General features: G+C 45.0%; 1 protein-coding gene across 5 annotated transcripts in view; it reads right to left on the bottom strand.

Moving 5' to 3' along the window:
* Window positions 1–24838, bottom strand: part of GALNT13 (polypeptide N-acetylgalactosaminyltransferase 13) — a 455667-nt gene that overhangs the window by 36551 nt on the left and 394278 nt on the right. For 2 of the 5 annotated variants that reach the window (XM_075317228.1, XM_075317229.1), the window contains one exon: window positions 23427–24123. The exons of 1 other annotated variant lie outside the window; for it this stretch is intronic. In XM_075317228.1, coding sequence (XP_075173343.1) covers window positions 23983–24123 — 141 coding nt within the window. In that variant the 3' untranslated portion in view covers window positions 23427–23982. Of the gene's footprint in view, window positions 1–23426; window positions 24124–24838 lie in introns of those variants that run through there. 2 more of the 5 variants (XM_075317226.1, XM_075317227.1) reach the window with 1 other exon arrangement.

The raw sequence follows: 24838 nt of genomic DNA, 5'->3' as shown, positions 1-24838 counted from the left end.
CGGCACCAAGCAGCAAAGTCAGAGGTTCCTAACATGCACAGCGGAGCTACGTCATTCTTTCCGACAATGTTCGTCTGGTTGGCACAGAATCCGCTGTTTTCTGGCCATAACTAATCAGATTTCGCAATTTGCTACTGACATATCTGTCACTAATAAATCAATGTCTGCTCAGCTTCCACAATCAAAGTCATGTTCAGTATTCAAGTTATGGAGAGTTTGAAGTCAGTGACTGCGTCATTACAGTATATCTTATTTATTGATCAGCCTTGTCCGTTTTGGGCTGTAAGCTTCCTATATCGGCACCTTACCAGTGTTGTGCATTAAGGGGACTGGAGAATTGGATCATTTCAATAAGCAAGCCGGCCCCGCTATTAACACAAAGAAGGGGATCAACTTTACTATTGATATATTTCTTAATATCTCCCGGATTCGAGCATTCCTTAACCAAGAATCAGCAAAAACACTAGTGCATGTCCTCAGGATGGAGGAGGAGGACGGGAGACACAGGAGAGGCCGCCGCTGCAGGTAAGCGCTCAGTGGGTCGAAGATGCAGGGAGAGGGGCTGCATAACATGGCAGCTATATGGGGAGAGGGGCCACATAAGAGGGGAGCGCTATATGGGGAGAGGGGCCGCATAAGAGGGGAGCACTATATGGGGAGAGGGGCCGCATAAGAGTGGAGCTATATGTGACTATATGGGGAGAGGGGCCACATAAGAGGGGAGCTATATGTGGCTATATGGGGAGAGGGACCACATAAGAGGGGAGCGCTATATCGGGAGAGGGGCCACATAAGAGTGGAGCGCTATATGGGGAGAGGGGCCGCATAAGAGGGGAGCGTTATATGGGGAGAGGGGCCGCATAAGAGGGGAGCTATATGTGGCTATATGGGGAGAGGGGCCACATAAAAGGGGACTATATGTGGCTATATGAGGAGAGGGGCCACATAAGAGGGGTGCTATATGTGGCTATATGGGGAGAGGTGCGACATAAGAGGGGAGCTATATGGGGAGAGGAGGCCACATAAGAGGGGAGCTATATATGACTATATGGGGAGAGGAGGCCATAAAAGTATAGTATTTGCATGGGGAAAGAGGCCATAATGGGATGGGATCTGCAAGAGAAAGAGGCCACATGGGATGGAATCTGCAGGGGGCAAGAGACCACATGGGATGGGATCTGTTGGGGGAAAGGAGCCACATGGGATGAGAAATGTATGGGGAAGGTCGTCTGTTCCAATTTTAGCAGGGCTCCTTTAGTAATAATTTTTAAAAACTGTAGAAAAACCATTTAATACAATATGACTGACAGTGACTGGAACAACTGGTGCTGGACAGGAGAGTGACTGTAGAGGAGGGGAAGCAGGGGAAAGAGATTATACTTTAAATTACTTGTATTTTTTGGTTTAGGAAAGTGCATGAAAATTGGTGTGGCTAACAAAATGGTTGTGGTTAGATAATGGGTGTGGTTTTCCAATGGGCAGGGTTTACAGATAACCTGTTGTTAAAAATTTGAATCCCACCCCTGGCTTAAGTGGAATAGAGTCGCCCACCTGGGGGTGTCAGGGAGGGGAGGTGAGGAATGTAGTCAGTTGGTTAGAGAGTCGGTTAGAGAGTGAGTTAGTGAGTGGGGGTGAGAGAGTAGCTCTTGAGCTGTGAGGAGCTCTGAGGAGGTTGGGAACGGTGGCTCCCAAAAGGAAACTCTCTAGGTTGCAGACGGTGGTCTGGGCCTAGAGGAGTTGAACCCCTGGTTGTAGGGGATCGTGGCTAGGGTCTCAGATCTGTCGAGCAGGACAGTCGATGGCCTTGCACCATCACCGGTCCGGGACCGAGGCACGACGGGGTACATGGATCCTTGGTCGGGGAGAAGCTGCATGCAACCTGATAATTTACCTGCGGAGAACGGATCCTTCAAGATTCATTCCCAACCTCTCCAAAATCGGGGCACTAGCGCAACGATTGGGATAGGACTTTCCACCCAAAACGGTCAAGAAAATCACAAGCGTGAGCCCTGAGAGCAAGCTCCCACACTTAGCCACAGTGGGGAGTGGGACCCGGCAAGTTCCATGCTACCGGGAACAACAGAGAAGTAAACTTAGTGCCAGGAGGCAGGTCACGGATCACTAGGCAGCACCATTGGGGATGGGACCCGAACTAGCTCCCCTCAGCGGCAGCGGTGTCCAGAGATTTGGTTTACCCGGTTGTGAGTGTCTGCTTAATGGACTGAGTGAGTACAAGAGTGATCCCTGTATCCCACGGGTGTGTCCTCCCACCGAGAGGGCATTACCCTACCCGTGGAGGGTCACAACACCTGGCTGCCCCCCGTCATCACCCTGGGTACTCCCCAATGGCAGCGGCGGTATTCACCCCAGTTACCGCGCACCACGGGTGGCGTCACAAACTCTATAATCCCTTGTAAATACCCCCTTCATTTGAGCGGCCGCACGAGCCCCGGGTCCGGAGAACCTCGAGCCACTGAGAACCCGGATCCGAGCAGCTCGGCTGCTTCCACGGGGGCGGCACGGAAAAACTCTGCCCGCCCACCCCTGGAAGTGATCTGTTTATGGCTGGTTGCATGAGGACGGAGACACAATCTGGGGTTCAAGTCTAGGTCCCAAATTGATCTTAATTTAAAGTTCAGCTAAACCTGCTTAATCGAACTTCAATGGGTCTGCTCATCTCTACTCAGGAGCTAAGCCTAGTCAAGATTCAGGTCAAGTCCAGGTCCCAACCAAACTTTATATAAAGTGAGGCTGAATCCGCCGAACCGAACGTCCATGGGTTCGCTCATCGCTACTCCTGAGCCTATTCCATACTTTACCACCCAATGTACCAGCACCTCCAATATCAATAAATGACTAATGTGAACAGTATTCAGAAACAACCTGTAAACGTGTGGAGCTCTTTATAGACGAAGACAGCCATGTAAATATGGATGCAGAAATCCCTGAGTGGTAATTTCCCAAGTTTATTACAAAAAAAATAGAGCAAATTACAATGGACCAATTACAGTTGAACTTTAGCGAAAATGACTTGATGGCGATAACCTAAATTGTTGGGAGCCGTAGTTTAATAACAGAGTAAGTGTCAGGCGGGAGTCAGATAATGCTATAGCGGTGGTTGTATAAGTATATATAATTAGCATAGAATGCGCTCTCTTGTCTTTTACCACTATTTAATGGATTACACCCCAATTAGAGTTCAACACACAAAACATATATGACGCAGTTGAATGGTAACCTGCACGATCCCCTCGTCCTCGTATATAATTATATCTCTCTTCCCCGTATTCCTACTTAAAACACATCTTCAGCGTTGGGATCAGGAGAGGTTGTGATGAGACCGCAGCTGCTGGAATATTGCATCCATTATCACAAGGCGTCCCAAGACGTTTTAGTAATTTCCTAAGATTTACAGAATTGGCAGTCGTCATCTCCGTTAAGGTTCCGCACGAAAACGAAGAGTCGGAGGAAAAAATGCCTCCTGGATAAGGTTTCCGATCAGAAAGTGCGATATTAATGAGATTGGCAGGTGTGGAAAGTACGTTTGGTGATAATGGAGGGGAAAAGTTAACAAGATAAATATTGGATTAGTCGATAGTTATGTAAGGATGGCGTCCGCTCATGAAAGTTGCAGGTGGAGTGGATACATTTGCCTTTTTGCCTTTGTTTTATTTATCCCACTAAGTTAATGCTGAGTTCAGCTTTTTTGTTCTCTTTTGATGTCCTTCATTTGCATATAAAGGAAAATAAGTGATGATCGCAACGGCTACAAATGCATAAGCACTGACTTAATAAGGTAAATTAAAAGAATTTAATGATGTTTGTTTATTCTGCAATTTCATAAGATCCTACAATGTGCAGTCTATTCCTATGCTGTTATGTAACAACAATACCAGGAGCTGAACCTCATTTCATCACCAATTTAGAGCGTTCACCTGCTTTCTTCATCCCGGATCTATGGGTGGTTGATGTTAAGAAAAGAGCAGAGCGCATAAAGAACATGCTGGGATTGATAGTTCTTCAATTCACACTGAAACACTTAATGTAAACATAATGTAGTCGAACAAATTTATTAATGAAATTAATTCTGTTTTATTTGTTCAAACTTAAAATACAATAAAAATGATTGAAAATCTGAAACACTTCAAGCAGCTTCACAAGTCTGAGTATCACAGTTCATGAAAATATACAGTGTGTCCACCCATATCCTGGCCACCGCTATTAACTTGAGAACGGCGGCAGCTATAGGCATAGAAGTGGTGTCTAGGTATAGTAAAGTAGCCATGCGCTACGCAATGGAACCACCTATAGCGCCACCTGGTGGAAAACAACAGAGTTAGCATTTTTATCTCGAAAATGGAACGAGATAGAGGAAAAAAGTGAATTAAAAAATTGTAGGGCATCATCAATTCAATACGAATCAACACCTTGCATACAGAAATGCTATGATATAAAACCCATGACCCCCCAAAACATTGAATGCTGGTCACGCATATGGCACTCATTTAACTTTGATGCTCAAAGTGGTCCCCGTCAGCTGTAATGCACATCTGGACTCTGGACAGCATACTGTATCTTGCTGCACGTTGTGCAATATGGTAGGTGACACGTTTGCACAAGCATTTGTAATACGTCGTCGTATGTCCTGCAATGTGGGTGGAGGGGTCGCATACACCTGCTTTTTGATGTGACCTCACAGAAAGAAGTCCAATGGGGTCAGGTCAGGTGGGCGTGGAGGCCACTCCACGCAGCCACCATACCCAATGACTTGTAGGAAGGTCTCCATGAGGTATCGCTTCACGTCCTCAACCTTGTGAGTTTTACACGTTCTAATCATAGCATTTCTGTATGCAAGCTGTCGATTCGTATTGAATTGATGATGCCCTACAACTTTGTACTTCACTTTTTTCTCTATCTCATTCCGTTTTAGAGATAAAAATTGTTTTCCACCAGGTGGCGCTATAGGTGGTTTTATTGCGTAGCGCATGGCTACTTTACTATACCTAGACACCACTTCTATGCCTATAGCTGCCGCCGTTCTCAAGTTAATGGCGGTGGACAGGATATGGATGGACACACTGTATGCCTAGTGACCTGAATTTGCCTGGACAGTCTTGACTTTTCGAAAAAAAAAAATAAAGTTAAGGCAAATTTAGGGCATTCTAAGCCAAAGAGGATAAGGTTTACCCAATCTCCACATACAAAGGGCAATTTTTCAGGGGATGAGGTAGAGTCGGGGGGGACTACAGTGTCGCTAAGTTATCAACACAATTGTTGACGGAGTTATGACCATATTGCTAAACGGGACTTCTAGTAGTATCATACAAGCCCAGAAGGCTGTGGAGATCCAGTCTGCAAACCCGTGGCCGGTACAGAAATCACTGGCTGCAACAAAAGCCGATTCCACGAGGACTCCCAGATGCATAAGGTTATTATTAACTGAACCTACTGATTTCAATAGGAGGGGACAACAATCTTAAATGTATGGAGGCTTCTCCCAAGTCTTCTTCGATAGAGTATATTTTGGGAGAGAAAATCTGAGTATGTGTAATCACAAGCCTGATTCATTTGCTCCAACAGGACATTAGTTATCACCAAAAGAGTCTGACAACAGCTTACTCCATTTGCTCAATTGATAATACATTCATGGGGGAGTTGGAAGAGTTAGAAATTAGTGATGAGGGGGCACTACAATGCTTGGGTGCTCAGTACTCGTAACTAGTGATGAGCGGGCACTATCATGCTCAGGTGCTCGGTACTCGTAACTAGTGATGAGCGAGCACTACCATGCTCGGGTGCTCAGTACTCGTAACTAGTGATGAGCGAGCTCTACCATGCTCGGGTGCTCAGTACTCGTAACTAGTGATGAGCGGGCACTACCATGCTCGGGTGCTCAGTACTCGTAACTAGTGATGAGCGGGCACTACCATGCTCGGGTACTCAGTACTCGTATCTAGTGATGAGCGGGCACTACCATGCTCAGGTGCTCAGTACTTGTAACTAGTGATGAGCGGGCACTACCATGCTCAGGTGCTCGGTACTCGTAACTAGTGATGAGCGGGCACTACCATGCTTGGGTGCTCAGTACTCATAACTAGTGATGAGCGGGCACTACCATGCTAGGGTGCTCAGTACTCGTAACTAGATGCTTGGTACTTGTAAATAGTGATGAGTGAGCACTGCCATGCTCGGGTGCTCGGAGCTCATAACGAGCAGTTGGATGCTCGAATGGGCGTGACTGATGTATTAAATATTATGGAAGTCAATGGGCAACTTGGGCATTTTTCCAGAAAAGTCCCAGGAAAAATGCTTGAGTTTCCTATTGACTTAAATTATGCTCAGTGCTCGAATTGCACCCATCCGAGCATCCAACTATTCAATATGAGTATTTTTGGTAGTGCCCGCTCATCACTAGTTACAAGTACCCAAGGATGGTAGTATGCGCACATCACTAGTTACGAGTACTGAGCACCCAAGCATGGTAGGGCCCACTCATCACTAGTTACGAGTACTGAGCACCTGAGCATGGTAGTGCTCACTCATCACTAGTTACGAGTACTGAGCACCTGAGCATGGTAGTGCCCACTCATCACTAGTTACGAGTACTGAGCACCTGAGCATGGTAGTGCTCACTCATCACTAGTTACGAGTACTGAGCACCCGAGCATGGTAGTGCCCGCTCATCACTAGTTACGAGTACTGAGCACCTGAGCATGGTAGTGCCCGCTCATCACTAGTTACGAGTACTGAGCACCTGAGCATGGTAGTGCCCGCTCATCACTAGTTACGAATACTGAACTCCCGAGCATGGTAGTGCCCGCTCATCACTAGTTACGAATACTGAACCCCCGAGCATGGTAGTGCCCGCTCATCACTAGTTACGAATACTGAACCCCCGAGCATGGTAGTGCCCGCTCATCACTAGTTACGAGTACTGAGCACCCGAGCATGGTAGTGCTCGCTCATCACTAGTTACAAGTATTGAGCACCCAAGCATGGTAGTGCCCGCTCATCACTAGTTACGAGTACTGAGCACCCGAGCATGGTAGTGCCCGCTCATCATTAGTTACAAGTATTGAGCACCCGAGCATGGTAGTGCCCGCTCATCATTAATTACGAATACTGAGCCCCCGAGCATGGTAGTGCCCGCTCATCACTAGTTACAATTATTGAGCACCCGAGCATGGTAGTGCTCGCTCATCACTAGTTACGAATACTGAGCCCCCGAGCATGGTAGTGCTCGCTTACTACTAGTTACGAGTACTGAGCACCCGAGCATGGTAGTGTTTGCTCATCACTAGTTACGAGTACTGAGCACCCGAGCATGGTAGTGCCCGCTCATCACTAGTTACGAGTACTGAGCACCCGAGCATGGTAGTGTTTGCTCATCACTAGTTACGAGTACTGAGCACCCGAGCATGGTAGTGTTCACTCATCACTAGTCATGAGCACCTAAACATGGCAGTGCTCGCTTATCTTTAGTTATGTGTACCGAGCACCTGAGCATGGTAGTGCTACCTGTAGCTACCTGTTAATTCTTATCCCATACGCAAACATTTTTCAAAGTCCCGGATAACCCCTTTAATGTCAGCTAAACCAACCAATTTTAACAAGACCAGCTGCTAATCTTATACATATATAAGATTAGCAGCTGGTCTTGTTAAAATTGGTTGGTTTAGCTGACATTAAATAGGGGTGCCGTGAATTTCGCTCAGTAGACACAGCCATCTAGTGATACTCTACACATGGAGTAGTCAACTGAATAGCAATTCAATGGGTGATGGCTGGTGGATATTATATATACAATACTTGCAGGCCTAATTAGCTGTGGCCCCCATAACTTCAGAGCTTGAGGGACCAATTGAAATAAAATCACAAAAGAAGATGTTACTTTAGCTTCAGGCAGAGCTTCCTTTAACTATTTTGGACATTTTTCTAGAAATTCTTTCAATTGCCTTCAGACATTATTATTCCTCCAGGAGGATTTAAAGAAAATGTATGAAAATCTGTTTGTTGGGAATTATTATATAATTATTCTTTTTTTTCCATAGATAAATCCCAATTGGTAATCTTTAGAGTGATAGTAATTTACAATGCATAATACTAAATTGGGAAATAAAATTTCAGTTCTTCAAGACAAAATCCAAAGAGATACAAATGATTCCAGAATGCATTGTCGAGAGGGCGAGAAAATACACCGTAGAAATTAGTCATTGTTTTACTGAACACAGTAACCTGTCTGCAGTTTATTATTAGCAGAAATGGTAATACTATACTCTGCCATTATAAAGACAGATGTGTTCACTAGTGATGAGCCAGCACTAAACCGGTCGAGCGCTCAGTACTCGAGTTAAGCAGGTTGGACGATCGAATGGGCTCGATTCGAGTAATGAGCATAATGGAAATCAATGGAAAACTCAAGCATTTGCTGGCAGGTGCCCCCTAGGGTGGCAGGAAAATTGCTCAAATGGAATGAGAATAGCATGGGAAAGATGCCTGGACGCATGACTCCCATGTTGCTGCTAGGAACTAAATAAGTAAATAATTTTAACAAACTTTCCTATTTCTGATAAACAGCCAAGGTAAAGCAGACAATTAAGGGCTGGTCTAATCAGGCTGGGAAAGTCCATGGTTATTTGGCCCTTTTTAGCCTAAATATACCAGCCTGCAGCTGTCCCAGAATTGGCACTTTTCCTCAGCTCTACCCAATTGCCCTAGTGCAGTGGCAATCAGGGATATATTTTTGGTGGGGTTGATGTCAGCTGTGAATTGTCATCTGGCATCAAGCCGAGGGGTTAGTAATTAACAGCCATCTATCAGACACCCACATTGCTAAACCAGTCTGCCAGTGATCAGATCCCTGTAATGCAACCAATCGCTACCATGGTAACCCTCGGTCGTCAGCATGACGACCCCAGGTTACTGAGCTATAGAGATCCTCATACACCATGCTGTATGCATGGTGTGTGAAGCAAAGTGCTGCCGTATAATAATGTAGTGATAAAGCATTGCAGGGGATTATAGAAATGCAGGAAAAAATGCAGAAACAATTGACATGCTGCTTCTTTTTTCAGCAACAAACTCTGCAAGGAAAAAAGAAGCAGCATTTGCACAGCAAGTCATGATTCTCAGACTTTGCTGGGATGCTTTTTCCTTGCTTTTATTGATTAACAGAAGCAAGGAAAATCACATGCAAAAATGCGAAAAAAAAACCGTGGGCATATAGCCTTAGGGTGTAAACTTTTATGGCCAGCTGGGTCCTCTTTCTTTCTCCTGCAGAGTGTAAGATCTTATGGTCAGTGGGATCTGCTCTCTCTCTCCTGTAGAGTGTAAAATCTTATGGTCAGTGGGGTCCTCTCTCTCTCTCTTTCTCTCTCGTAGAGTGTAAGCTCTTATGGTCAGTGGGGTCAGTTCTCTCTCTTGTAGAGTGTAAGCTCTATGGTCAATGGGGTCCTCCCTCTCTTTCTCTCTCTCTTTCTATCCTGTATAATGTAAGTTCTTATGGTCAGTAGGGATTTCTCTTTATCTCTCATGTTTTTTTAGAGCATTTATAGTCTTTCCAGTATTAAGATTCGCTAACATTTTTTCACTGCAAAATACAATTTTTGGAAAAATTTGTGAAAGCTGGCGAATTTGAATTTCAAAAGATCCTCTAATTTCTAGCTAATGACACTGGGACCAAGGTAACAAGAGGGATGGAAAATCTTTTGCTCCAACTTTACAATTAATCTCCTTAAAATAGAATTATCATAGATTGTCTAACTACCATCAGCAATCAAGTGTAATTTGTGGGGAACCAAGCATCGAGCACCGGTTTCTGTGCAGCACCCTCACAGGATTAACTGAGCGTTTCAGGATCTACATTGAAATGAAAGGGCTGTGTATGTAACGCATGGATATGATGGATTCTCCAGAGCAAGGTATGCGCTTTATAGATGATCTCTTCTCCAAAGACGACCCTAATAGGGTGTGTGACCATTGTGCAGATACCCGTTAAATCCCAAACAGTGGAAACTCTATCATGACATTAGCTTCAAAGTGTCAAGTGTTCCTAATAGCAAAATGTAAATGGTCTAGTAAGTGGATGAGCGCCAAGTGAAGGATCAAGGAGTGTTATACATTGACTGTAATTGCAAATTAATGTTTCACTTTAGCCCCATTACAATTATTAATGGCTTACGCATTATCCGCTGTACGACAGATCTATTACCTTCAGAAATGATTAAAGAGCAGCTCAGGTTTGGAGCAACTTCATATGTTATATTAAGCAACAGCCTAAACTGCAATTCTATAATACCATATTATTATATAAGATATAATATATAGTCTGTGGGCCCAATTCATAATTGCATTTGCACCATTTTTTTTTGTCTAGCTTTATGATATGCATCAATTTCTTTAATTTGTGCCCTTTTTTAAGTCTCTTGTCTATGTCTTTGTTTTTTTATGTTCGCCATTGTGGGTAGGTATCAGGGTTTCTAGATGTTTTCAGCTGATTCATCAATTCTGACTTTTTAAAATGTCACTTTTTTGCATTGATGTACACCATTACTCCCTGGACTAATTTTGCTCTATAAACGAAAAATATAGAGCATTTTTCCTTTTGGGCAAATTTCATAATTTCCACCACATTCTTCAACATGGTGTATGCAATATACACCATGTTGAAGAATGTGGTACAAAAAATGTCATCAAATACCACAAGCCAAAAAAAAAAAGTTGACTTAAAAAATGCAATTCGTAATTCAGTCCCTACGTGTCAGATACAGGAAATGCTCTTTTGACAACCTAGATGTCATGATCCAGGCTGGCTTTTCCCTGCTGCTGGTTACACCTAGCTCTGGCCTGGTCATGTCAGGAGTTAACTTCCCTTACCTTGTTCTGGATTCCAGGATGCTATATATTGTCTCTCTACCTATGGCTCAGTGCCAATGCTATTTCTGCCTTGCAGTGTGTATACTGGCTCTGGTGAGTGTTCCCGAACTGTCATTCCCCCCTGCTACTGGGTCCATATTTTGACCCTCCCCCATTCATCTGCCTGTCCCGGTCCCTGACTTCCTGCTCCTGTCTGTTGTTTGTGTTTCTCTCTGCATACCTGATCTCCCGGCTTCTGACTCGGTTCTGTTTTCTGACTTTGATATTGATCCTCCCTTTGCAGCGACTTGACTTTCCTGGCTAGACCCTGACTGTTTAACTACTCTATTGCCCCCTGGTGGTTTGCCTGTTAACATTGCTGAAGTTACTCTGCTGTATTTCAGCTGACTTTCCGTTACAGTGTTTCTTTGTCTCTCCTTCAATACTCTGCTGCCACCTAGTGGGGATTACGCTGTACTACGTCTTACTAGCCTTTGTACAGCGTGACACTAGAGAGCTGCAAATAATACGACATAATAAAAGTCAAATTACTAGTGATGGGCGAATAGTGAAATATTCGTTTTCAGATTATTCTTACTGAATACCTAGTTCTAATCCGGTATTGGTCACGGATAAGGTTCCTAATGCAAGTCACTGGGGAACCCGAGCCTTAAGGCCCCGTTACATGCAACAACATCGCTAACGAGATGTCGTTGGGGTCACGGAATTCGTGACGCACATGTGTTCTCGTTAGCGATGTCGTTGCGTGGGACACGTACGAGCGACCGCTAACGATCAAAAATACTCACCTAATCGTTGATCGTTGAGACGTCGTTCATTTCCAAAATATCATTGCTGCTTCAGGACGCAGGTTGTTGGTCGTTCCTGTGGCATCACACATCGCTACGTGTGACACCCCAGGAACGACGAACAACAACGTACCTGCATCCTACCGGCAACGAGGTGGGCGTGTCTTTTATGCGGATTGTCTCCGCCCCTCCGCTTCTATTGCTGCTGTGTGACGTCGCTGTGACGGCGCACGAACCTCCCCCTTAAAAAAGAGGTTGTTCGCCGGCCACAGCGACGTTGCTAGGAAGGTAAGTAGTGTGACGGGTAACAGTGATTTTGTACGCCACGGGCAGCGATTTGCCCGTGACGCACAAACAACAGGGGCGGGTGCTTTCACGAGCGACATCGCTACCGATGTTGCTAAGTGTAAAGCCCCCTTTATTCTTGAAGATTTCCCAGGAAAATTAGTTAGTACTAGATCATCACTAAAAATTGCCCAATATCCAGCTTGTGAAAATTATTTGTAGAAACATCACATTCTGACCATCAGTGTTACATAGGCACAGCTTATCTTTTTTTGGGGTGCAAAAGCTCCTTCTTCTGTGCCAACCACTGATTGACATGATTTTCTTTAAAGGCATACTGTCATGTGAAAAACCGCTCTTGGCCTACAGATATGAGGGTTAATCAGCAAGTCATGGTCATGGCTGTGCCAATGGCTTAAAATGTGAGATGTAGAATTATATACAGTATTCTAGAATACTGTATATAAGAGCCCAGGGTGCTCTGTGAAACATAAATTTTTTTTAATTATACTTATCTGAGGGGCATTGTTGGTCTCAGTTCGATGCCTGTTTTCTTCCTTCCATCGTCCTCCTTCCCAGCTCCATGTGGATGACTCGTCCTATGTTATCCACAGAGGCCGCCATTGCGCTCCTGCGAACATGCACTTTTGAGGGCAGAGCAAAGTACTGTAATGTGCAAGTGAGGGGAAAGGTCACAGATCGCTTGAACATGCGGACTATAATACTTTGATCTGCCCTCAGCAGGGCAGCGCAGAGTGCTTGTGCGCAGGAGAACAATGGTGGTCTCTGTGTGGTTGCTGTAGGCCTCAGAGCTGGGAAGGAGGATGGCGATGAAAGGAATAGAGGAGACGCTGGACCAAGACCAGTGACGACCATCTGACCTGACCGCCCCACAGGTGAGTATAGTAAAATCTATTTTATACGTTATACAGAGCGGCCTGGGCACTTGTATGCAGTACTTGTATACCAGACAAATCTGGTGACAAGTTCCCTTTAAGATGTGACAAGTTCCTTAAGGCTGAGGTTACACGGGGATTACTGCGAGTGCTCGCATGACACTCGGCAAACGCGCGCAGCACAGCGGGAGCCGAGTGACATGAGAGTGTCATGCGACTGTGATCCGATCGTGCGATCAGACCACAGTTGCGGAGGGGGGACCCGGCGCTGCGGAGATGAGGGCCAGCGCTGCAGAGGGGAGGGAGGGATTTATCTCCCTATCTCTTCCGTTACCGGCTGATGCAAGAATCGCACTGCTCTCGCGTTAAACCGGTATAACGCGAGAGCAATGTGATGTTTCTCTCGCCCATTAGACTTGAATGGGTGCGAGTGGAACAGGATTGCATTCCACCCGCAGCATGCTGCGACTGTTTTTTCGGTCCGATTAGGGCTTAGAAAATAATCGCTCATGGGAGCGGACCCATAGAGTAATATTGATCCGAGTGGAATGCAAATTTTTTTTTATCGCATTCCTCTCTCACCATTTTTCTCGCCCTGTGTCCTAGGCCTACAGAAAGTTTCTGCAGCATTATATTTTATATATTTTTGTGCCCCATCGTAACAAACTCTTCAGCTGCTGCACAACGTCTTTTTGAAAAGGAGAATAATCTCCCTCGTACTCTTGAAAAAGAAATGCTGCAGCAGCTGAGGTATATTATAATGAATTATGTACTTTCTGCTGTAAGTGATGAGGAGATTAAAAGTCATTTTTGAATTTCACCGCCTGGATATATTTACTACTCGCAACCAATTGCAGGACATTCTGGCCCCATTCACTCCAGGAGCACCAGTAATGTTTTAATGTTGGGGTTACCATATGAACTATTTGTTTTTGAAGTCAGACTGCAGGTTTTCCTGTCTAAGTGGGGACTGCTGACATTTTTTCTTGGCCGACTCTCTTGTACATTACTATGATCATAAAACTCCTTGATGATTTTTCATTACTTCTTACCATATAAATATAAATATATATATATCTATCTATATATATATATATATATATATATATATATATATATACTATATACTATATGACATATTATATACACCTTTTGCTTTGATTACTGCTTTGCACACTCTTGGCATTCTCTTGATGAGCTTCAAGAGGCAGTCACCGGAAATGGTTTTCACTTCACAGGTGTGCCCTCTCAGATTTAATAAGTGGGATTTCTTGCTTTATAAATGGGGTTGGGACCATCAGTTGTGTTGTGCAGAAGTCTGGTGGATACACAGCTGATAGTCCTACTGAATACACTGTTTGAATTTGTATTAGGGCAAGAAAAGAGCAGCTATGTAAAGAAAAACGAGTGGCCATCATTACTTTAAGAAATAAAGGTTAGTCAGTCCAAAAAATTGGGAAAACTTTGAGAGTGTCCACAAGTGCAGTTGCAAAAACCATCAAACACTACAAAGAAACTGGCTCACATGAGGACCACCCCAGGAAAGGAAGACCAAGAGTCACCTTTGCTGCGGAGGATAAGTTTATCCGAGCCACCAGCCTCAGTAATCGCAGGTTAACAACAGTTCAGATTAGAGACCAGGTCAATGCCACATAGAGTTCTAGCAGAAGACACATCTCTAGAACAACTGTTAAGAGGAGACTTTGTGCAGCAGGCCTTCATTTGAAATCTTTGGATTCAACCACCCTGTGTTTGTGTGACGCAAAAACGGTGAACAGACGGACTCTACATGCCTGGTTCCCACCGTGAAGCATGCAGGAGGAGGTGTTATGGTGTGGGGGTGCTTTGCTGGTAACACTGTTGGGGATGTTTTCAAAATTGAAGGCATACTGAACCAGCATGGCTATCACAGCATCTTGCAGCGGCGTGCTATGTAAACCTGGCCAAAAATGGGCCTTCCCACACGGGCCTAAGCAGAGCTTAAACATTTCTATGTTGCCCACACTAATGTTAGCAAAGATGCGTGGGATACGTTACTTTTACTATAGTGTCACCAGTTTTAATAATAATATTTATTAATACTACCTGCTAGATTAACTGGATGTGTTGCCTATAGCAACAACTCAAATTCCGGTCTTTTTTGAGAAGCCCATTGTAAACCTAAAGCTAAACCTAAAGAAGCTATCTGGTTGGTTGCTTATGGGCAAATTAGCTCCTTTTCTCTTGCACTACGTATGAAAACAACCAATGATTGTGCAGCTTTCAGTTTTCAAGAGTGGTTGAAGGTATTAAAGGCAAGCTGTAATTGGTTGCTATAGGCAACGCGGCTAATGTTATTGGTTAGGCAGTTTGGACGCCTAAGGCTGATGTAAGAGGGCGACCTACGGTGAGTACCCCTCCTGAAGACATCGGGCATCGCATTGCAAATGTATATTTATTGTGTAGTATTATTGAGTTTATGTGGAATGTGTCACAGTCCTGCCGGTTCCCACAAGGTGGCATAGGTCTCACTGTCTGGTAGGGGCAAGTCTCGCACAAGGGATGCAGGAGCAGGACTGGGTGTATTAGTGCTAGAAGCCCGACCCATGGGATAGAGGTTGGGAGGGCTCCTGTAGAGTAGTTAGTGTAACAGATGGAGTAAAACAGGACGCAGCTGAGTGGTGTGGTGGTAGAAAGAAACAGGCAGAAGACCGAGCAGGAGGACATCAGAAGCTGGTGACCTGAAGCAGATGTGACAGAGCAGTAGTCTGGAAACAGAGAGAGCAGAACACAACAGTGCCCCTGTGGCTTGCAGGCTAAAGAGGAAGTGCAGTATTGGAAAGGGCCTTAGTCTTGGGACAGCCACCGTCACTACAGGAGTGGGATATTCCTGATGAAACCCAGTGTAATATAGCCTAAAGAAGAGTGAAGTAAAGTGACGGAACTTTCATGCTCCATGGTAGCCAGTGGGAGTCTGTGTACAGCTGTGATGGAAAGAACCGTATCAAGTAATGTAACAATGCCCGTGAAGTTACTGTGCCTCTCCTTTGGAGTCGAAAGTTGGTCTGATGAAGGTGTGTTCAATAAAGTTCGAGTGTTTTACAGAAGACTTGAGATAAATCTGCAGCATGTTCCCCGTCACAGCAGCAGTGGGCTGACAGCCCAGAAGTACCTTTGCCCCCAGGTAACTGCACCACACCCTACATTATAACCCCCTTTTCTGTAGCATGTCAGGCGGGTGTGTCGCGCCCACCAGGGCCTGGGGAGACTCGTTACCAGGCCGCGGTTCTGCTGCTGGGACGCCGCGGTGGCTGGGCCCAGTTCCGTGACCCCAGAGGTGTCGTTTAATAAAGATATAGGGGATGATGATTGATTTGTGACGCCACCTGTGGTATGCGGCAATTTTTTTGTGCCGCCACTGTGGGATAGGGACCTCTGGTGCAGATGGTGACGCAGCTGTGATAGTATAGCTCTCCACAGGTAGAGCTGGGCCCCAGGGTGGATGGGGGTGGTAGTAGTAGTCTATAATGGCGGGCGCAGGCGAATAACGGAGCGAATCAGGGGTACAGTCTCAAGGTGTTTACTCACTGTAGCTGGTTACACACATGCCAAGGACCACCGTTGAAATGCCAGGATTCACTGTGATGGGCTCCAGCCGATCCTGGGTAGTTTGGAGGTCAAGTCCGGTGCACCTTTCTAAAGTGTACTCTTTCCTGGCCGACTCATGCGCTTGCTTCTCCCTCCTGCGTTGCGCCTTCGCTCATTGAACCCTGTATCAGTGCCCGTGAACCCTGTGGGGTAGCGTGAAGCTCTAGCCCGTTGGTCCTTGAGGATCACCTTCCAGCGAATTCATGTGCAGTGGTAGCTTTGGTGCGTGCAGTCACCTCAGCCTCTGGTTTTGCTAGTTGAGTCCATAGGTTATACTACTGTAGCCTAGGGACCAGTTCCCGTGTTGCAGCCAAGTCCTTTCACCCAAAGATTATATGTGGAACAAGACCACAGAAGTTTAGCTCCCGCGGTCTGTAGCACCCCTTCAGTCTGTGCCCGGGCCGAGCTGTACCTGCTCCAGGCAGCGGGTCTTAACTCCTCTACTGCTCCTCTGACTGAACTCAATGCTTCACACTGTGTTCCCACTTGTACTGTTGTGTTCCCAGTCCTAAGACTCCACTCTCCCAGCCTGGCTTCGGGTATAATCACGCCCTTGCCATGTCTGATGAGGGGTTTCTGAGCCTGGGTGTCGTGCTTCTGTGTGAACCGGTGTTGACCTCCTCTGTAACCATGATGAAATACTACACCTCTGGCTGCAGGTCTATGTATCATGACCACGGCTACCACCCGGCCGCACATTACAGTTTACTCTTTTTGTGTATATTATTGCAATAAATGACACCATTAAAATGGAAGGAAATATGGAAAACACAGGATTCATTTTCTTTTTTTTAATTCAAAACATTCTTGTTGGTCCAGAAATAGCAAGCAGAACATTACATCAATGGACTGACGAGTTCCAGGGACCAAACTATACTCTAGATTTCGCTGAACTGTATCTATAGATAAGTCTTGAACAGTGTGGGAGGGTCATGAATCAATCTGAATATCGTTTGAGATAAAATGGTGGAAATTCATCAAAATTATGACAAAGATTGCCTTATTTATCAAGGTATTGTGCCCTTTTTGCTGAAAATTTTGGTCGGTCAAGACAGTTTTTGTTTTCAATGTATTGGCCTAGTTCAACAGTCATATAGACCTCATTCGAAAGGGGGTAGAGCTTTTCTCTACTACTCGGTGTCCAGTATCAAAATACCATAGTGTAGGGCAAGTGGCCTTCTGGGACCAGCTAGGGTTTCCACCTTTTTGGAGAGGAGACAATCTCCCAAAATTTGGGCAGATTATCTTGAATTGATTAGATTACTTTCAGGTTCAATCCAAACTAAATATGCAGGAAAGGGATTACAAAAAATAAAATATTAGTATTTGGCCCACACTGACTTTTCCTGCTACCGCAGCTCACCGTTCGGTCCTCTGTTCACTTCCTTCATTCTAGTCTTGGAGTTGGGAATTGTCACGGCTGTCTCTTTGCTTCTAGAAACTTGTGACAGGATCTGGGCCAGAGTCCCTCTTTGCCATCTGAGACTCCTCACATTAAACTTAATTCCCTTTTCCTTTGGTGCAAAAAGGGTTAATGTTAGTTTTCCAGCAGCTTCTGACTCCTGGCCTCAGGTGCTTCCAATTGGTGACAACTCGTTTGCCTTATAAATAGTCACATCTCCCAGTAGAGGGTGCCAGTTATTCGGATTCATTCTGAAGCTAGGCCTCGAGGTGGAAGGAGCTGCTGGAGCCCTTGTTGTGTGAAGCGGTGTAGGCTGCAGTCCTGGTGTCTGACAGCAGCCGTGAAGTTGATTCCCCTTTCTGCCGTACCTTCCCCTCTTCTTTTATTAATGCAGCAGTGGTACTAGTAATCCTCACCTGCCAGCTCACTAGCCAGGGTTATTACAGGGTCTCTCAGGTATCCTGCTCAGCAACAGGTGTGGAACCTTATTGGGAATGGCTAGAAGAGAAGGGTACTGCCACAGGTGAGTTCAGGAGGTGTCCCACCATTCCCTTCCCTAGCACCAGAGCCCACCGTTTTTTTATGTGTCCCCAGTGTACCCCTTGTTTGTCATGGTAATATGTCTGTTTGTTGTGTACCTTGTCCCACACCGAACCCTCCCCAAGTCCATGTGTGACAGGAATGTCGTATTGCGCTGAGTAGGCCATACTAAGCCTCATATGATCATGTGGTGAGGAACACAAGTCATTGCCTAGTCAGCCCAAGTAGACATTCCCAACTCCAAGACCAGACTGACGGGAGTGAGCGGAGGACCAAGCAGGAGAAGACAGGTGAGGGCTACCATTTTGCTAGATTAATGAGAATCTAATGCAAAAATGTCAGGAAATTCGTATTGCTTTTGGTTTGTGTGTTGAATAGATAAGTTTACTCTCACCACTTTGTACCTTGAATAATACCAGCAAGATTTGGCTGTGATTTTGGAAGGTCTGGCTTCCCAGAAAGCTCAATTTGCCATTAAGGAAAATTACTTATCTGTCTATATTTTTGAGATAAAGTTGTTTTTTTTAGCCATGGATATGGATCACCATTTCATACCATATATACCTCCAGGTGTTAAAATCTATGCAATAACATAATTATTTCTTACAGTGATCACAAAAATGCCACTACCTAATAGATCATCAAAATCTGAAGGGATCCTGTAGGCTGCCTTGATGCCGACATGGCTTTCTCTGTTTCTCTGCTGCCCTGACCCTATGTCACTAATTTCACCCCTAAATAGGTTCTCCTGGATCAACGAAAAATTGGTTAAGAAACTGTGAATGCCATAGGATCCCCAAACAAGTAGATGACTCCCCTGGTGCTGTAGCACAGACTCTTCCGTGCTCCCAGTTGGTCTTCACTTACTTCCTTGCTGCAATCCTTTTGCTGTCAACCACATGACCGCTACAGCTAATCACTCTTCTCCATTGTTATACATAGGTTGATGACGACAAACCACTAGGGCCAATGATTAGTCGCGGCACTAGACACACATGAATGCTGCAGGGATGTAAACGGTCATCCCACTCCAGGGCATAAATATATATCCATGAAGGAGTGGGTCTGAGCCTCCTACCTACAAGCCAGGGGCCAGCTGTGTTATTCAGCTAACAATTACATGTAACAGCAGCGATAGGAGTGAACTCTGGACATTGGATGTTGCTCCTCAGTAAAGGGTACTTTACACGCTGCGATATCGGTACCGATATCGCTAGCGAGCGTAGCCGCCCCCGTTGGTTGTGCGACACTGGCAAATCGCTGCCCGTAGCGTACAATATCGCTAACACCAGTCACACGGACTTACCTTCCCTGCGACGTCGCTCTGGCCGGCGATCCGCCTCCTTTCTAAGGGGGCGGTTCGAGTGGCGTCACAGCGACGTCACACGACAGCCGTCCAATAGCAGAGGAGGGGCGGAGATAAGCGGCCGGAACATGGCGCCCTCCTCCTTCCTTCCTCATTGCCGGTGGGCGCAGGTAAGGAGATGTTCGTCATTCCTGCGGTGTCACACACAGCGATGTATGCTGCCGCAGGAACGACGAACAACATCGTACCTGCAGCAGTAACGATATTAAGAAAATGAACGACGTGTCAACGAGCAACGATTTTTCACGTTTTTGCGCTCGTTAAGAGTCGCTCATTGGTGTCACACGCTGCGATGTCGCTAACGGCGCCGGATGTGCGTCACTAACGACGTGACCCCGACGATTTATCGTTAGCGATGACGCAGGGTATAAAGCACCCTTAACTTAAATGCCAATGTCAATCTCTCATTATGGTTGGATGTATAGTTGGGCACCAATGGCCTCCTTGTGCCCCCCTTGATCTTGTGATACAGATGACTGGCCATGACAGCCAAAGGTTTGCTAAAGGCATGACTCCGGAATGTCTGACTAAAGGCCTTGACCTCCCCCCAACATCCCCTTACCCCCCCAGGGTTCTTATCTAAAATAAACACAAACACTGCGTGACATTGGATATAAAGGCCACAGCAGCCCCATTTATTATTAACAAAACATAAACCATGTAACAATACAATTCTTCATTGAAGAACCCCTGAAAAAGGAGGGGGGGGGGTACCTGAAGGTTAACCAAAATGTTCCTTGCAACATCAGCCCATCTCCTGACCCTCAGCCGCAACACACCGACTCGAGAGCCCAAGCCGGATGTTGCCCACACCATGTCCTGCTGAGACTCAACCCAGCAAGGACCCGTTTACCAAACAATTGCACCGCTAGAGGTAACCCGCTCCGGCACTGGGTTCCGTCCTCTCCTCTGTGCAAACCCCCACCTTCAGACACCCCCCTCCTTTCCGCCGCTGCGACAAATACGATCTTCCTCCTCTTCCTCGTCGATGTCGAATCCAAAATCAGGGCGGGCGGGCGGGAACGATTCCAGTCACTGTCCAGGTAGGAATGGCCCACCCCCCTCTGACCTGCCCTATATACGACCCCCTATAGCACCACCCCCTGACCAATCACACTGACCCCTGATCCTAACTGACCCTTAGCACCACCCCCAGATTTCGCGCTCAAACTGACTTTCTCCATTAACCCCTTATTAACCCTATGGCCTGGCATCCCTCCTAGTCATGTAGCCCTCCCTTGAGCCCCTTTGGGGCAGCAGTCCGGGCTCTTCCTTTACCACCATCTTGATGATGCTCAGCCACAGACTAAAGGGTGCTTTATACGCTGCGACATTGCTAACGATATATCGTCAGAGTCACGTCGTTACTGACGCACATCCGGGGCTGTTAGCGACATCGCAGCGTGTGACACCAAAGAGCGACGATCACCGAGCGCAAAAACGCAGGGAAGGTAAGTCCGTGTGACAGGTGTTAGCGATATTGTGTGCCACGGGCAGCGATTTGCCCGTGACGCACAACTGACGGGAGCGAGTACGCTCACTAGCGATATCGGTACCGATATCGCAGCGTGTAAAGTACCCTTAAGCTTCAAAGGAGATTTTGATATGGAGGTAATGCAGTACAAGTGATCACACTATTGGATGTTCAAGTTTTTTTAGATATATAAAATGTTTTTAAAAATGTAAAAAAAAATATGGTGTATGAAAGATTGAATCATCCTCTTTTTCCCTATGAAAAATTAAAGAAAATAAAAGAAACATATTTTGTATCCTCCGACCGTAAAAGCCTGAACTAACAGAATATTAAACATTTAACCCATAAGGTAAATGTCATAAAGAATAAAAAAAAAATCTAAATACTAGAATGAACTTTTTGGATTTGCCCTGATTCCCCTTAAAAATGCAATAAAATGTGATCAAACACAAAAAAAATGTCAGCTCAAGAAGCAAACAAAAATCCCCCTAGAAGTTTATCCATGGGAAAATAAAAATGTTATGGATCTATTCTCAGATGGTGACTCTAGCTACATTTTTTTAGAAAGTTAAATAGGTTTGTAAGACCTTACAATAATAAAAAAAAAACAAAAAAAAACCAAAACATACAAATATTAGTATCATATTCCAGGTCATTTTTACCAGACAATAAAAATTGTAAATGATACCCAAAATACAATGGTGTAATTGCACTTTTTTCACCATTTTACCTATTTTTATTTTTTTTTGTTTCATGTTTTTTTAGTACATTGTATGGTAAAATAAAAGGTGTCCTTCAAAACTACTGCTCATCCCGAAACAATACAAATCCTCATACGGCGATCTTGACAGAAAAGTAAAAAAAAGTTATGGCTCTTGGAAAGAAGGGAAGGATAAAAAGGATAAAAATGAAGGTGCAAAAACTAAAATTGGCTTAAGGCATTAAAGGGGTTGTCCGCTACTTTGACGGCTCATCCTTAGGATAAGTCATCAATGTCTGGTCGGCCAGGGTCCGTCAAGCCGCACCGAACAGTGGATCTCGGTCCCGGCAGAGGCAGCTGGAAATGCTCAGCTTCGGAGCTCTTGTGTCTTCTGATAGTGGCCACATGCCTCCCAATCTAATCAATAGGAGTCGGATGTGTCCTGACCGCGGCCGCTAAAAGAAGACGGAGCAGCTCCGGAGCTGAGCATTTACAGTTGCCTACTGCCGCCACCGGGAATGTAAACAGCTGATTGGTGGAGGGGATGGGTGTTGGACCCCGGCCCATCAGACATTGATGGCCTATCCTTAAGGGCACTTTGCACACTACGACATCGCAGCTGCAATGGCAGTGGGGTCAAATCGAAAGTGACGCACATCCGGCGTCGCAGGCGATATCGTAGTGTGTAAATCCTTTTTGATACGATTAACGAGCGCAAAAGCGTTGTTATTGTATCATCGGTGTAGGGTCCGACATTTCCATGAATTGGGAAATACCGATGTTACGATGTTGTTCCTCGTTCCTGCGGCAGCACACATCGCTGTGTGTGAAGCCGCAGGAGCGAGGAACATCTCCTACCTGCGTCCTGCGGCTCACGCCGGCTATGCGGAAGGAAGGAAGTGGGCGGGATGTTTACGCCCCTCCGCGTCTATTGGCCGCCTGCCGTGTGACATCGCTATGACACCGCACGACCTGCCCCCTTAATAAGGAGGCGGTTCGCCAGCCAGAACGACGTCGCAGGGCAGGTAAGTGCGTGTGAAGCTGCCGTAGCGATAATGTTCGCTACGGCAGCTATCACCATGATATCGCAGCTGCGACGGGGGCGGGGACTATCGCGCACGGCATCACAGCATCAGCATCAGCTTGCAATGTCGGTCGTAGTGTGCAAAGTGCCCCTTAGAATAAACCATCAATGTGAAAGTAGTGGACAACCTCTTTAAGTAATGGTTGTTTTGTTATTTTATGCCATAATGTAGCCTTTTATCTAAATTTTTGTTGACCCTTTAACCCATTTGTGATTCTTGACATACCAAGGGTTGGTTGTGCCTAGGAAAGTAGGAGCATGCATTGGCCATCATTCGGTGATACCAACTGGGTCAATGGTGTATGAGCTTGTTGTAAACCCTGTATACAGCACCTGGGCCACATGCCATGCCACCCTGGCTATACCCAAGCATTATATCCTAGACCAGATTTAAGGTGCAACAACTTTTTAAAATCAATTTTAGAGTCAAGGACACAGGAATTATAAGACATCGCACACAACACGCTCTTTATACATAAGCTCTATCATCTCCGAACATTTTCTTAAAAAGCCCTCCGGCACAATAGAGTTTGGACATCAGTGGTCACTTTTGGCCATAACTGGATGTAGTTCGTGTTCTGTATTTAGTAATAAAATATTCTTTTACACTACAATATATCCAATCTTCTCCCATTTAGTATCTGCGACACGTAGAGTGGATCCTGGGGTGTCCGGATATATACCGCCTCCAGAGCGTCCTGCTTATTCCTATGGTAAACAGACGCAATTTGCATCTGGGCATGTAGAGTCAGGTATCGATAACGGAAGAATAATTAGAAAAGGTCCTATTTATGTCCTCCCAGATGGATTCAAAGAGGTTTTTTTAATTATTTTATGTCAGTGAGAGCGAAGAAAGTGTCATTTTCCATTCAAGTGTTCTTATAGCTGCTAATTAAGGTCCTCAGACTTTTCTTCGGGGACCAATTCGTCAACTGTTGCGGAGTTTTATGCATTCAAGGTCATGTTACGTAACAGCCACTGCTGGGATCTGCTTCCGTTGCACTCCTTCATGGTCGGGACCATTTTATCGTCATCTGTCGGCTCGTCCAAACACTGGTTGCTGTTGATATGTCTTAGTACAAAATGCTGCCGAGAGAAAGCAACAGATGCCTGTTAAATATTACATGAGATTAATTACGGCACGCTCACGAACAAAGCAATGCAGAAAAAGAACCAGAATTGTAGAGATTTTAACACCATTAGTCAATCAAATAATGAATCTCCCAACTATCAATCTATCTGATTCATATCACACAACCAATATATGTATCTTTCTATCTTCTTCTTTTCTAGAAAAGTATATACATATATACATATATATACATATATATACATATATATACATATATATACATATATATATATATATATATATATATATATATATATATATATATATATACATACATATATATATACATACACACTGTATATATATATATATATATATATATATATATATGTACATATATATAAACAGGCTCTTGGAGGACTCTTATAAGTATTTGCACCCATGCATGTACTTAGTGCTGCTCCATTCTAGCTCTATTGCAAAATAAAATATACTGTACATACAATTTACAATTAATTGACTAAATTATCTATCAATTTAGATATTCTCATTTATAGAGGATCGGTCACTTGCCATAAATATGTAATTCCTGTCATCTGGTGTAAAATGACTTTTTCCTGAATCTGGCGTTATTTTTATTTTGCTCCCTTTTTTCCTGTATGAAAATCTAGATTTTTTTATTTAGCCGAGCTGGTGGAGGCTTCAATTCTACTCTCTTTAGGTTTCTTT

The sequence above is a fragment of the Anomaloglossus baeobatrachus genome, chromosome 7 (genome assembly GCF_048569485.1).
Source record: "Anomaloglossus baeobatrachus isolate aAnoBae1 chromosome 7, aAnoBae1.hap1, whole genome shotgun sequence".
Taxonomy (NCBI): domain Eukaryota; kingdom Metazoa; phylum Chordata; class Amphibia; order Anura; family Aromobatidae; genus Anomaloglossus; species Anomaloglossus baeobatrachus.
This window is presented reverse-complemented; position numbering and strand designations above follow the sequence as displayed.